The 12186-nt window shown below is 46.7% G+C and overlaps 1 protein-coding gene across 5 annotated transcripts in view; it reads right to left on the reverse strand.

Moving 5' to 3' along the window:
- Window positions 1–1360: 1360 nt before the first annotated feature.
- Window positions 1361–12186, reverse strand: part of LOC132689547 (NXPE family member 3-like) — a 73301-nt gene continuing 62475 nt past the window's right edge. For all 5 annotated transcript variants that reach the window (XM_078440433.2, XM_078440431.2, XM_078440430.2 and 2 more), the window contains 3 exons: window positions 10719–10792; window positions 10400–10612; window positions 1361–8430 (listed from right to left, as the gene is read on the reverse strand). In XM_078440433.2, the coding sequence (XP_078296559.1) occupies window positions 7898–8430; window positions 10400–10612; window positions 10719–10792 (820 nt within the window). In that variant the 3' untranslated portion in view covers window positions 1361–7897. The remainder of the gene's footprint in view (window positions 8431–10399; window positions 10613–10718; window positions 10793–12186) is intronic.

Here is a 12186-nt window from a genome sequence, read left to right on the forward strand (position 1 = left end):
TGATCAATGTGACAAATGCCAACAGAGCCTCTCAGAGGTGACAGCAGAGGGCTGAGGACTGGGAGGCACCGGCTGACTCCTGACCTTGCTGTGCTCCCAGCTTGAGGGAGGAGGAAGGATACTCTCAGAGGTGACCCTTGTCGCCCTTCCCCTCTGTGTCACAAACAGCTCTCCAGAAGCCCCGATTCATAGCATTTGCCAGTTTCCATGGTGCAAGAACTCCCACAGTATGGAGTTAGCTACCTCTGTGTGGGCCAAATGTTTGCATCCCCACTGGACCCCCCAAATTCACATGTTGAAGCCCTAAGCACCAGTAGGGCTGTATTCAGAGGTGGGGCCCCTAAGGAAATAACCAAGGTTAATGAGTCATGGGGGTGGAGGGCTGATCCTATAGGACTAGTGTCCTTACAGAAAGTGACGTCAGAGTGCTGCTGTCTCTGTCTCCACACGCACATGCTGAGGGAAGGCCTTGTGAACACATAGCAAGATGGCGCCGCCTACAAGCTACAGGCGGTGACCTCAGGACACAACCTACCCTGCCAAACCTTGATCTTGGACTTCCCGCACTCCAGAACTGAGAGAAATTCCTGCTATTTAAGTCACCCGGTCTGTGGCATTTCATCATGGCAGCCCGAGCAGACTAATACGACTCCCGATGTGAAGTCACTGAATTTGAGCCAAGAAGAAATGCACAGCGGCAGGTGCTTCTACGTTATTCCCACCATGCAGATGCAACAGCATAAATAACGTCAAGAGCACAGATAATAGTAATACATGGTAAACTATGTAGGCAGAGACGAGCTTTCTTCCTTTTTAATATAATTTATTGTAAGGTTATATTTTTCTTTTTTTTTTTTTTTTTTTTTTTTTTTCAACGTTTTTTATTTATTTTTGGGACAGAGAGAGACAGAGCATGAACGGGGGAGGGGCAGAGAGAGAGGGAGACACAGAATCGGAAACAGGCTCCAGGCTCCGAGCCATCAGCCCAGAGCCTGACGCGGGGCTCGAACTCACGGACCGCGAGATCGTGACCTGGCTGAAGTCGGACGCTTAACCGACTGCGCCACCCAGGCGCCCCTATTTTTCTTTTTTTTTAGGTTTATGTACGTATGTATTTATTTATTTACAGTGCTGGGGGGGAGGGGCAGAGAGAGAGGGAGAGAGAGAGAATCTCATTAGGCTCCACACAGTTAGCAGTGTGGAACCCCATACGGGGCTCAAACTCATGAATTTTGAGATCATGACCTGAGCGGAAACCATGAGTTGGAGGCGTAACTAACTGAGCTACTCAGGTGCCCCAGGTTATATTTTTTTCTTGATTAAAAATTAAGAAAACATTTTTAAATGTTTATTTTTGAGAGAGAGAGAGAGAGAGCACGAGTGGAAGAGGGGCAGAGAGAGAGAGAGGGGGACACAGAATCCGAAGCAGGCTCCAGGCTCTGAGCTGTTAGCACAGAGCCTGACTCAGGGCTCAAACTCATGAACCGTGAGATCATGACCTGGGCCAAAGTTGGCGGCTTAAGTGACTGAGCCACCCAGGCGCCCCTTGATTAAAAATGTTTTATTGTGTTAATGCATACTTAACAAAAACTTACCATTTTAGCCATTTTTAAGTATACAGTTCAGTGGCATTAGGTACATTTATATTGTTGTACACATATTTAATATTTAATAGTGGCTGTGTTGAGAAAGGGCTCACAACATTCCCCCAAATTAACAATCAGCTCCGGTATGTTTCCCTCTGTGGGATCCCCTTTATCCATGGTCATCAGGTGGCTTAGCAAATTCAGAAGAAAAAGCCAGGAAATGCTTCTGTTGATGTGCATTTCACAGAATTCAAATTTAAGGCGAATTATGATGGACACATAGTCCTCCTCTTTTTTTTCCTTCCTTTATTTGAAATATGTTTTTAGTGGCCTGAGCTGAGCACATTCTTACAAGGCCTGAACTGGCCAACGGATCTCAGCTGAGGTGACACTTTGGTTCATGTCGGCCTCAAACTTCATGTCATTCGTTGCGTGTCACTGGCCCCTGGTACTGATGTGTTTTTGGTTTGAAAGAGCAGACATTTATTCCCTCACAACTCTGGAGGCCAGAAGTCCAAAGTCAAGGTGTGGACGGATTGTGCCCCCTCTGAAGGCTCTAGGGAAGGATCCTTCCCGCCTCTCCCAGTTTCTGGAGCTCAAAGCGGGCTTCGGGGTCCTGGGCCCGTTGAGGCACCACACAGTCTCTCCCTCCCATGTCTGCCTTCCAGCGTGACGATTGGCTTCCCTATATTCCCTGTTCAGATGCAGAGTGGCTGCCGGCCCTGGTGGCCCTGGTCTTTCACTGGAGCATAATTACTGTGATAAAGTGGTTACCAGTGCATCTTGGACAACACAAGCTGAGATGAGGGTGAGACCCAGGAGACCCGAGAGGGGGAGTTTGCATCTGAGAAGAGTGAGTGTGGGTGGTGACCCCGATAAGGACCCCAGGTGGAAGAGGCTTCTTCAGACTCCAGGGGTGATAGCTGCAGTCTGGGTTTCCAGGCACACAGCCTGCCACTGGCCTTTATTAACCTGTGGTCTCTGTAGAAACATAATTATTCAGGGCCAGCAAGAGGCAATGTTTCTCCACACAAACTGGTGGATTTTGTTTCCAAAGGCGGAGAAGGGGGAGCATCTCGCTACTTGCTGGATAAGATGCTGTCTGATTCATGACTTGCTTCATAAAGCCAATTTTGGGCGGGGAAGACACCAAAATCAGGCGGTGTTACTTAGAGTTAGGCTTCCTGTAGCAAAGCCGGGCACAAGCCCTCCTGTAGGACCGAGGGGCCCGTCCCCCAACCCCCCCGCCCTCACTGGTCACTCCCTGCTCTTCCCGGAGTGATGGATTGACATGGGAGCAGGGGCAGGATCCTGATCTGGGGAGGGAGGAGAGTGAGGTCACGTGGGTGCGTCTCCAGTCCTGGGGGGCATCAAGGGTGCACCCCACAGGGCTGTGGCCAGGTTCACTGTGGGCTGGCTTCCTTACTTTTGGATGGTGGGTTTGCTTCTATCACTTGTGAGACCCCGGCCAGAGCACAACCAGAGCACTGTTCCTCATGTCCAAATATTTAAGTTATCATAATCTGCCAAATAATTGTCTCTCTGCCCTGAGAAGTATACCTTCATAATACAAAACTGAGAAATGTGTTTTTATACAGATGAAAGTTAGCAAAACAAAGACAACTGAATTGATCGTTATTACAGGAGCCTGCATGTTCTATTTTGGCTTGGCGATATTTGCAGAACTTTTAAAGACACGTGGAATTCTGTATTATATATATTTGTATTGTATATTTATTGAAATTTATTTTGTATATTGAAATTTATTGAAATTTATTTTTTCTTTCAGTAAAATCGCTAAATACGTTATAATCAATATTTCCAGATAATTTATTTTCTATCAGCAGCAATGCCAAATTAGACAACATAGCTTTGTCTACGAACAGAAATGTCATTGGGAAAGTCTATTAGACGACTAAACCAAGAAACACCCTTTTTAATTTTTTAATTGAAATATAACTGATGTATAGCATTGTATTAGCTTCAGGTATACAACATAAAGATTTGATATTTGTATTATTGAAATGATCACCGCAATAGGTCTAGTTGACACCCATCACCAACATAGCTACAAAATTTTGTTTCTTGTCATAAGAAGTTTTAAGAGCTACTCTTAGCAGCGTTCATATATACAATACAGCATTATTAACTGTAGTCACCATGCTGTACATTATATCCCAGGACTTACTTATTTTCTAGCTGGAAGTTTGGGCCTTTTGACCCCCTTCACCCATTTTGCCCCCCTGCCCACCTCTGGCAACCACCACTCTGTTCTCCCTACCTAGGAGTTTCTTTGTTTATTTCAGATTCCATATATAAGGAAGATCATTTGGCATTTACCTTTCTCTATATGACATATTTCATTAAGCATGATGCCTTCAAAATCCAACCATATTGTTGGATCCACCCAAAGAAATGGCAGGATTTCTTTCTTTTTTTGGCTAATATTCCATTGTGTATATGGTGCCACACTTGGGTCCTTGGACCCAGGTATGGTAGAAATGAGGATGGACCCCAAATTTAAAGGTACAGACAAGGCTTTATTGGGGCAATAGCTGCAGGAGAAGGGAGACAAAGTCATGACTAAGGTGTCATACTGGCTCTCCAGACAATAACCAGGGAGTTTTAAAGGGGCCGAGGTGGGAAAAAGGAATGTTGCTTAAGCAAGTAGGGGTGGGGAAGCCCAGGAAAGTGGGGGCACAGGTACATTTGACAGAACATGCTTCTTCATGCACAGGACGTTTCATTTGCATGTTAAGTCTCTACCTCTGGGCATGTTTTTTAGCATTAAGATGAGAAAAGTTGGTGAAAGGTCAATTTTGGTGACCATCTCATCTGGGATCAGTTGCAACCAGTCTGGGTTTCCTCCTTGATTCTTGCTCTGCCCTTCAGGGAAAGGGATATGAGCCCAGAGGAAGTGCCCTGGGTGTCCAGGGGCTTGTTCCAGTCCTTGACTGTTTCATAAATACCGCATTTTCTTTATCCATCCATCCATTGGTGGACACTTAGGTTGCTTCCATATCTTGGCTATTATAAATAATGCTGTAGTCAGTGAACGTGGGGGTACAGATACATTTTTGAGTTAGTGTTTTCCTTTCCTTCAGATAAATATCCAGAAGTAGAATTGCTGGATCATATCAGTAATGTCTTCTTTGACTGAAGTTTGACTTTTGTCATTCTTTTAGAAAATCAACTGTATTTCCTGAGTTATTACATATTTGAAATGTTTGTTGCCTTCCTAGTGGACTGCAGGGCTTGTAGTTGACCAACGGCCCCAGCTGTTATCCTCTGACATCCCTCACAGTGAGGCCACTCATCCCATGGGGCTGCTGCCAGCCAACAGCTGAGCATGGCAGGGATACTGAGGCTGGCCCCTTCCTGGGAGATACAGGACTCCTCTGATGGTCAACTGTGATTCAAGAACTTCTCACTGGTCTTGCCAAAATTTCCTTAGACTGCACGATGGTCTAGCATGCTTCTACCCAACCTTCCTTCCCTCCATCCTTTACTCCAGGTCAACCTTGCATCAGGTCTGAAGGCTCTCCCAGCCTTACCTGGCTTCCTCCGCATTATCTCTCATAGGTGTTTCCACTAAACATATTTGCACTTCTAATCCTATCTTGACACCTGCTTCTTGTAGGACCTGAACTGACCAAGGGGCACACACACCAAATTAATGTCCATTAGAATCTCAAAATAAACCCATCGGATATATCTTGAGTAAATAAAAATAATAATAAAAGGAAGAGGTATAGAATTTTGTTTTTATGCATTGAGAAATTGTTGGGAATATATGTATTTCAACAATGATTGTCTCCCAGCCATGGGATTCTAGGTGACTTTTATTTTCATTGTTATTTTTTTGGTACCTTTTCAAGTTTTCTACAATAAGCACTGCATTACTTTTACGATGAGGAGAAATATTTTATTTTACAAATCAACCCCGAAAAGTCTTTATATATATAGTCGGGCTCTTCACGAGGGTGGCTCTGATGAACTGAAATGGAATCCCTCTCTTATATCTTTTCAAGGCTCGCTGGCATTCTAAATGGAGACTCCAGCACATAAAATGACAATCCTTATATGCACAGATGTGATAGATGTTTCTGGCTGTGGCTCTGCCTCATCCCTTCAGCACTGCCAGGTTTCCCTCACCTGCCACCCCCACCCCCCACATCCCAATTCTCACTGGTGGATTTATTGCCTGTGCATTAGAAAAGTTAAGAGAAGAAAAACCATAAAATACCTAGGAATAAATCTAACCAAAGAGGTGAAAAATCTATACACTGAAAGCTACAGAAAGCTTGTGAAAGAAATTGAAGAAGACAGAGAAATGGAAAAAGATTCCATGTTCTTCCAAGGAAGAACAAATATTGTTAAAATGTCAATACTACCCAAAGCAATCTACATATTCAACGCAATCCCTATCAAAGTAACACCAGCATTCTTCACAGAGCTAGAACAAATAATCCTAAAATTTGCATGGAACCAGAAAAGACCCCAAATAGCCAAAGCAATCTTCAAAAAGAAAACCAAAGCAGGAGGCATCACAATCCCAGACTTCAAGCTACACTACAAAGCTGTAATCATCAAGACAGTATGGTACTGGCACAAGAACAGACACTCAGATCAATGGAATAGAATAGAGAACCCAGAAATGGACCCACAAACATAGGGGCAACTAATCTTTGACAAAGCAGGAAAGAATATCCAATGGAATAAAGACAGTCTCTTCAGCAAGTGGTCCTGGGAAAACTGGACAGCGACATGCAGAAGAATGAACCTGGACCACTTTCTCACACCAGACACAAAAATAAACTCAAAATGGATGAAAGACCTCAATGTAAGACAGGAAGCCATCAATATCCTTGAGGAGAAAGCAGGCAAAAACCTCTTTGATCTCGCCCGCAGCAATTTCTTACTCAACACATCTCCGGAGGCAAGGGAAACAAAAGCAAAAATGAACTACTAGGACCTCATAAAAATAAACAGCTTCTGCACAGTGAAGGAAACAATCAGCAAAACTAAAAGGCAACCGACAGAATGGGAGAAGATATTTGCAAATGACATATCAGATAAAGGGTTAGTATCCAAAATCTACAAAGAACTTATCAAACTCAACACCCAAAGAACAAATAATCCAGTGAAGAAATGGGCAAAAGACATGAATAGACACTTCTCCAAAGAAGACATCCAAATGGACAACCGACACATGAAAAAATGCTCCATGTCACTCATCATCAGGGAAATACAAATCAAAACCACAATGAGATACCACCTTACACCTGTCAGAATGGCTAACATTAACAACTCAGGCAACAACAGATGTTGGCGAGGATGCGGAGAAAGAGGATCTCTTTTGCATTGTTGGTGGGAATGCAAGCTGGTGCAGCCACTCTGGAAAACAGTATGGAGGTTCCTCAAAAACCTAAAAATAGAACTACCCCACGACCCAGCAATTGCACTACTAGGCATTTATCTAAAAGATACTGGTGTGCTGTTTTGAAGGGACACATGCACCCCCATGTTTATAGCAGCACTATTGACAATAGCCAAAGGATGGAAAGAGCCCAAATGTCCATTGACAGATGAATGGATAAAGAAGATGTGGTCTATATACACAATGGAGTATTACTCGGCCATCAAAAAGAATGAAATCTTGCCATCTGCAACTACGTGGATGGAACTGGAGGGTATTATGCTAAGTGAAATTAGTCAATCAGAGAAAGACAAAAATCATATGACTTCACTCATATGAGGACTTTAAGAGACAAAACAGATGAACATAAGGGAAGGGAAATAAAAATAATATAAAAACAGAGAGGGGGACAAAACAGAGGAGACTCATAAATATGGAGAACAAACTGAGAGTTACTGGGGGGGTTGTGGGAGGGGGGATGGGCTAAATGGGTAAGGGGCACTAAGGAATCTACTCCTGAAATCACTGTTGCACTATATGCTAACTAATTTGGATGTAAATTTTTAAAAATAAAAAATAAAGTTAAATTATAAAAAAACCCCCAAACACTAAAGAACTAGGAGAAAAATAGTTAAATGAGATGAACAATTCATAGAACCAACGCTGAGAATTGGCTAATAAAGTATTTTAAATTTAAAACTCACCAGGAACCCAATAAGTTTGAATTAAAATACAATAAAAAATCTTTTTTCCCTCATCCAAAACAAACAAACAAACAAACAAACAAACAAACAGTTCAGAGAAGAGGTACAGACAGCTGAGGGGAAGGGGTTCCAGGCTTGATCCTCACACCAGCGCCTCCATCCACACAGCCCAGGACCCGCAGAAGCGCTCAAATGGGGCAAATGAAGGACAGGAGGAAGTTGACCTCATTGCGGACAATAAGCCGCCCTGGGTGGATCCTGTCGGGCAGAGCCAGACTGGAGGTCATTTCCCAGGCGTCCACAAAGGCCACACGGAGGTCAGCAAAGGCGGCTCGGAGAAGCCGGTTCACCTGGAGGGTGAACCAGTCACTGCCATACACAGACTTGTAGCCGGTATTGGCCAGCTTGATGACCACGAGAGTGCGGGGCTCGCGGGCCAGCAGCGCGGCCACGGCTGCCCCGATCCCTGCGAGTCGTTGCACAAAGACAGATGGGGGAAAGGTGGTGAAGTGGGCGCCCAGGCCCAGCACCACCACTGTGTGGGGGCCCCCGGCCAGGCCCCCCAGTTCCCGGACCACAGAGTGCAGGGAGGCCACTGGTGTGTGCAGGGAGCGCAGGGGCCAGCTGTGGGCCCGCCAGTGCAGCACTATGCCCCGAGCGGTCTCCACCGCCATCAGGGGCCCCGTCTGATATGTGGTGTGTAGATCCATAGGCTTCAGGGCTGTGGGGAGGACAAGAGGAAGCTTAGAGGCTAATATAGGACCGTACTTCCTCGTTTAATTACATAGAAGATCTAGCATCAGTTTCCCCTTAGGACACAAGCATCCTCTGGCCCAGGCACCTGGTTATGTTCTCCCTAATCTGTGATATCGCCAGTAGTTACCAAGCCCCAAAACCTATTCTCAGTCCTCAGCCTCCCTGGCCCTGGAGCATTTTGTCTCATTGACGTTCCTTTGGATGCTCCTTCCTTTCTTAGCAGAAAGGATTCAACTTGGATTGATCCATTGGCCTCCTCTGGCCACCCCTGGATGGAGACTTGCCCCAGGCTAGAGAGTGAAGGCTGTCCAGTGTGTCTTTGCACAATGGTGGCCAACCGAGGGAGCCAGAGGTTTCTGGAATCAGGTCTGGTCACTCAGCTGTACACCCTGATAGAGAGCTAGACGCATCTGCAATAAAAGGCCCCTCCTTTGCACCATGTCTCTGCCTGCTTGCCCTACCTTGTGCTTCAGGGCTCTGTGGGCACAGGGGGCGCCTTTTTCTATTTCACAGAAAGGTGCCAAATCAGCTAGCAGAGGATCTGGTTTTCCCAACATTCTGTCATGAACTTCTATTCATCTCTAGATACACCTCTTGCGTAGGAAAGTCAACTACTCCACTGCCACGGGCAGTGACCCTGGGAGGTCACCTCAGATTGCCTAAACACCAAATTAGAACCGGAGCTCTCTTTTTCCCTGAAGGAAGGGGCTGCACCGAGACTAACCCTCCTGGGAGGCAGCGGGCTTTGATACCTCAAGCAGGAGCGTACACAACAGCCCAGACCTCAAGATCTCTAGGTGGGGGCAGCTGGTACTTTTAGAACTTCTGTAAACAAATGGCGGCCCACATCCCTCTGGTGCCGGGAAGCCCAACATGGCTGCTCTCACACTTGTAGGTGACAAGGGAGAGCCTGAGGGGGTTCTCTTCCAGGAGAGCACAGACCCACCCTGCACACTTCTCTTTGGGATCATAGGAGACAGGCAGGGGAGGCAGCTCGGTGCTGACGTTCCTTCTTTCCTTGGCCCTCACGTTGCCCCCGCTCCCTGATAAAGCATATTCCTTAAACCACGTTACATTATATTGTGGAATCTGTGCAACAAAAGTTGGAGGCTCAGATGGCACTCACCCTTCATGATACTCTCACCTCTTTTAACTTTTATCGTCCAGGGAATAAATAAATATGAAACTCTGTCTGAAGCTTGGACATCTCAATTCACTTCCAGTCCCCTGTGTTCAAATGCCTCACGCACAGACTCCCCAGAAGACCCGCCCACACAACCCGATATGAAGAATATAAAATAAGTACACCATCTTCTACCACTGCTGTCCCTTGCTCCCACACGCAGTCAGGCACCCCAGTGATTTCCATTTTGAGTCCATTTTCTGTTATCTGTAGTTACCTGGTCATCTCCCTTCTTTCTAGAAGCAATCAGTCAACAAGCTGTCAGTTCCCCCAGTATAATGCTTCCTTTACTGCTGACCCCAATTTAGTCTCTCACCAGCCTGCATGCTGACCTACCAGTGTCTTATAACTGGTTTTTGTAATGTGCTTTTTCAATCAATCAATCAAACAAAATGAAAACATTCAGTGTCTTCCCAAAGTCACAAGAGAAACCCCTGATTTCCCTACAGCACTTTTCTTAAATTCCAACTCTATTCCTGCAATATCCCTTGGCAAATCCTCACTTCCAGGTAAGGTTATCTATTCATCATTCTTCAAACACATCCACCCTACTGTTAGAGCCTCTGATCATCCACCTAATTGTTGAGATTATGTGCAATCTGGGCAACTTGTTCCCCATCCCTGCCTCTGCCCCAAACCCAGTATCTGGTCCTTCCACAGCACTCTCCTGAAATGTTTTCTGCCTTCTCAAAGCCCTGGATCTTCTCTTTTTGCCTTAGGAGCCCTGCCCTCTCCCCTCACGGCCACTCACAGGGCACAGTGTCGCACAGGTACTCCCACCACTGCCGAAGTGTGGAGTCCCCCATCATGTGGACGACGTGACCAGCCAGGCAGCCCAGGATGCTGTCAACAGTGGAGAAGGAGCGTCCGGAGCAGGACAGTGAGTGCCACACATCTTGGTGGTAGAAGCCAGAGGGCTTTGGGCCTGGGATCCCAGGGTGGCATGGTTGTCGAGGGGACAGAACTGTAAACAATTATTTGTGAGCAGAACAATCCGTGGGTACAGAAGAGTCTAAAGCCACAGGCATGGAACACGTGCTGCCTTTTCTGCAAGCCCCAGTGTCACTTACCCAGACTCTTGTTGCTCTCCTTGGCCACCCAGATTGGAGAAATACCCTGAGGGAGGACCTTGTCTGTCACGTTCCTGAAGAGAAACCAATTTGCAAGAGGGAAGCCCTTAATGGAAATGCGTGATGGGAAGGCACCCTGGGCTGAGGTGAGACTGGGGTTCTTGGAGGAAAGGAAGTTCTCAAAATCAAGGGCATCTGTCTAGTGTCAGGGCTCCTGGGAGATACTGAAGGCTTGGGGTCAGGAGAGGGATTGCAAGCTGGAGTTCAGGGATCCAGGTTCTTTGCCTCGGGGATTCCATCAGTGCAGGAAGCAGAGCTGTTTTAAAATGTACCCAGGCATGCGGCGCCTGGGTGGCCCAGTTGGTTAAGCGTCCGACTTCGGCTTAGGCCATGATCTCATGGTTTGTGAGGTCAAGCCTCACGTCGGGCTCTGTGCTAACAGCTCAGAGCCTGGATCCTGCTTTAGGTTCTGTGTCTCCCTCTCTCTCTGCCCTTCCCCCATTCACTCTGTGTCTCTCAAAAATGAATAAACATTAAAAAAAATTTTTTTTTATGTACCCAGGCTTTTTGGGGAGGCCAACACATCAGGAGATGATGGCCATGAGAAAGACAGGGGGTTACTCAGAGTCCCTGAGAGGCAGGGGCACAGTGCACCACATGGGGCCACAGGGGGATGCACCAGGGTCAGTCGGGGGCAGAGGGAGTAAGAGCAAACAGAGGGCACAAACCTTTGTAGTGATTTTCACAGGAAGGAATAGGCAAGGAAGGGTAAGCAGCTGAGGAGGCTTGGGATTGGAGCCTTTGAATGATTTCAATGGGGTCTGGGCTATAGAGGCAGATTCTGGTTGTCAGTAACTGGCTCTGGGGTGATTTCAGGCCCAGGACATTGGCCCAGACTGTAGGAGCCTGATAGAGGGAGGCAGGGTGGTGGGGTGCACTAAAATTGGGTGGTATGCTCAAGGCCTCTCTAAGAGCTAGCTAACCCTGGGAGGGGCTGGCCCTCCCTGGGTCCACATGGCCCCAAGGCATCAAAGCATCACAAAAATACAGAGAATTATAAACATGATTTATACAGGAAGGGGCTTGGAGCCTTTTGTAAGAAGTGCTAACTCTCTTCTTGGTCCTACTGGGCCCACTCCTGCTGGATTCTCCCCGATCACGATTAGACCAGCAGTTGTTCCCTGATCCCTGGGACTCGCTCTTCTCCTGGTTGCCAGGACACCTCCCTCCCCTGGTAGCCCCTTGTGTGAGCCCCCTTCTTCCCATGCTCCAGGCTCAGCCTTCACTCCTCTATCCGGATCACACTCCCTCCCTTGGTGGTCTCACTCAGCCAAGATCTCCAGCCTAGACTTCTCTGCCAGATTCCAGGTTTGTGAGTCTAGCCATGTGCTCAACACCTCCACTTGGTGTCTAATGCATGTGACCAAACTCCTGATCTCTACCCCCACCCTTCCCCCCACCTGCAACT

Source organism: Panthera onca, chromosome E3 (genome assembly GCF_046562875.1).
Source record: "Panthera onca isolate mPanOnc1 chromosome E3, mPanOnc1 haplotype 2, whole genome shotgun sequence".
NCBI classification, from domain to species: Eukaryota; Metazoa; Chordata; class Mammalia; order Carnivora; family Felidae; genus Panthera; species Panthera onca.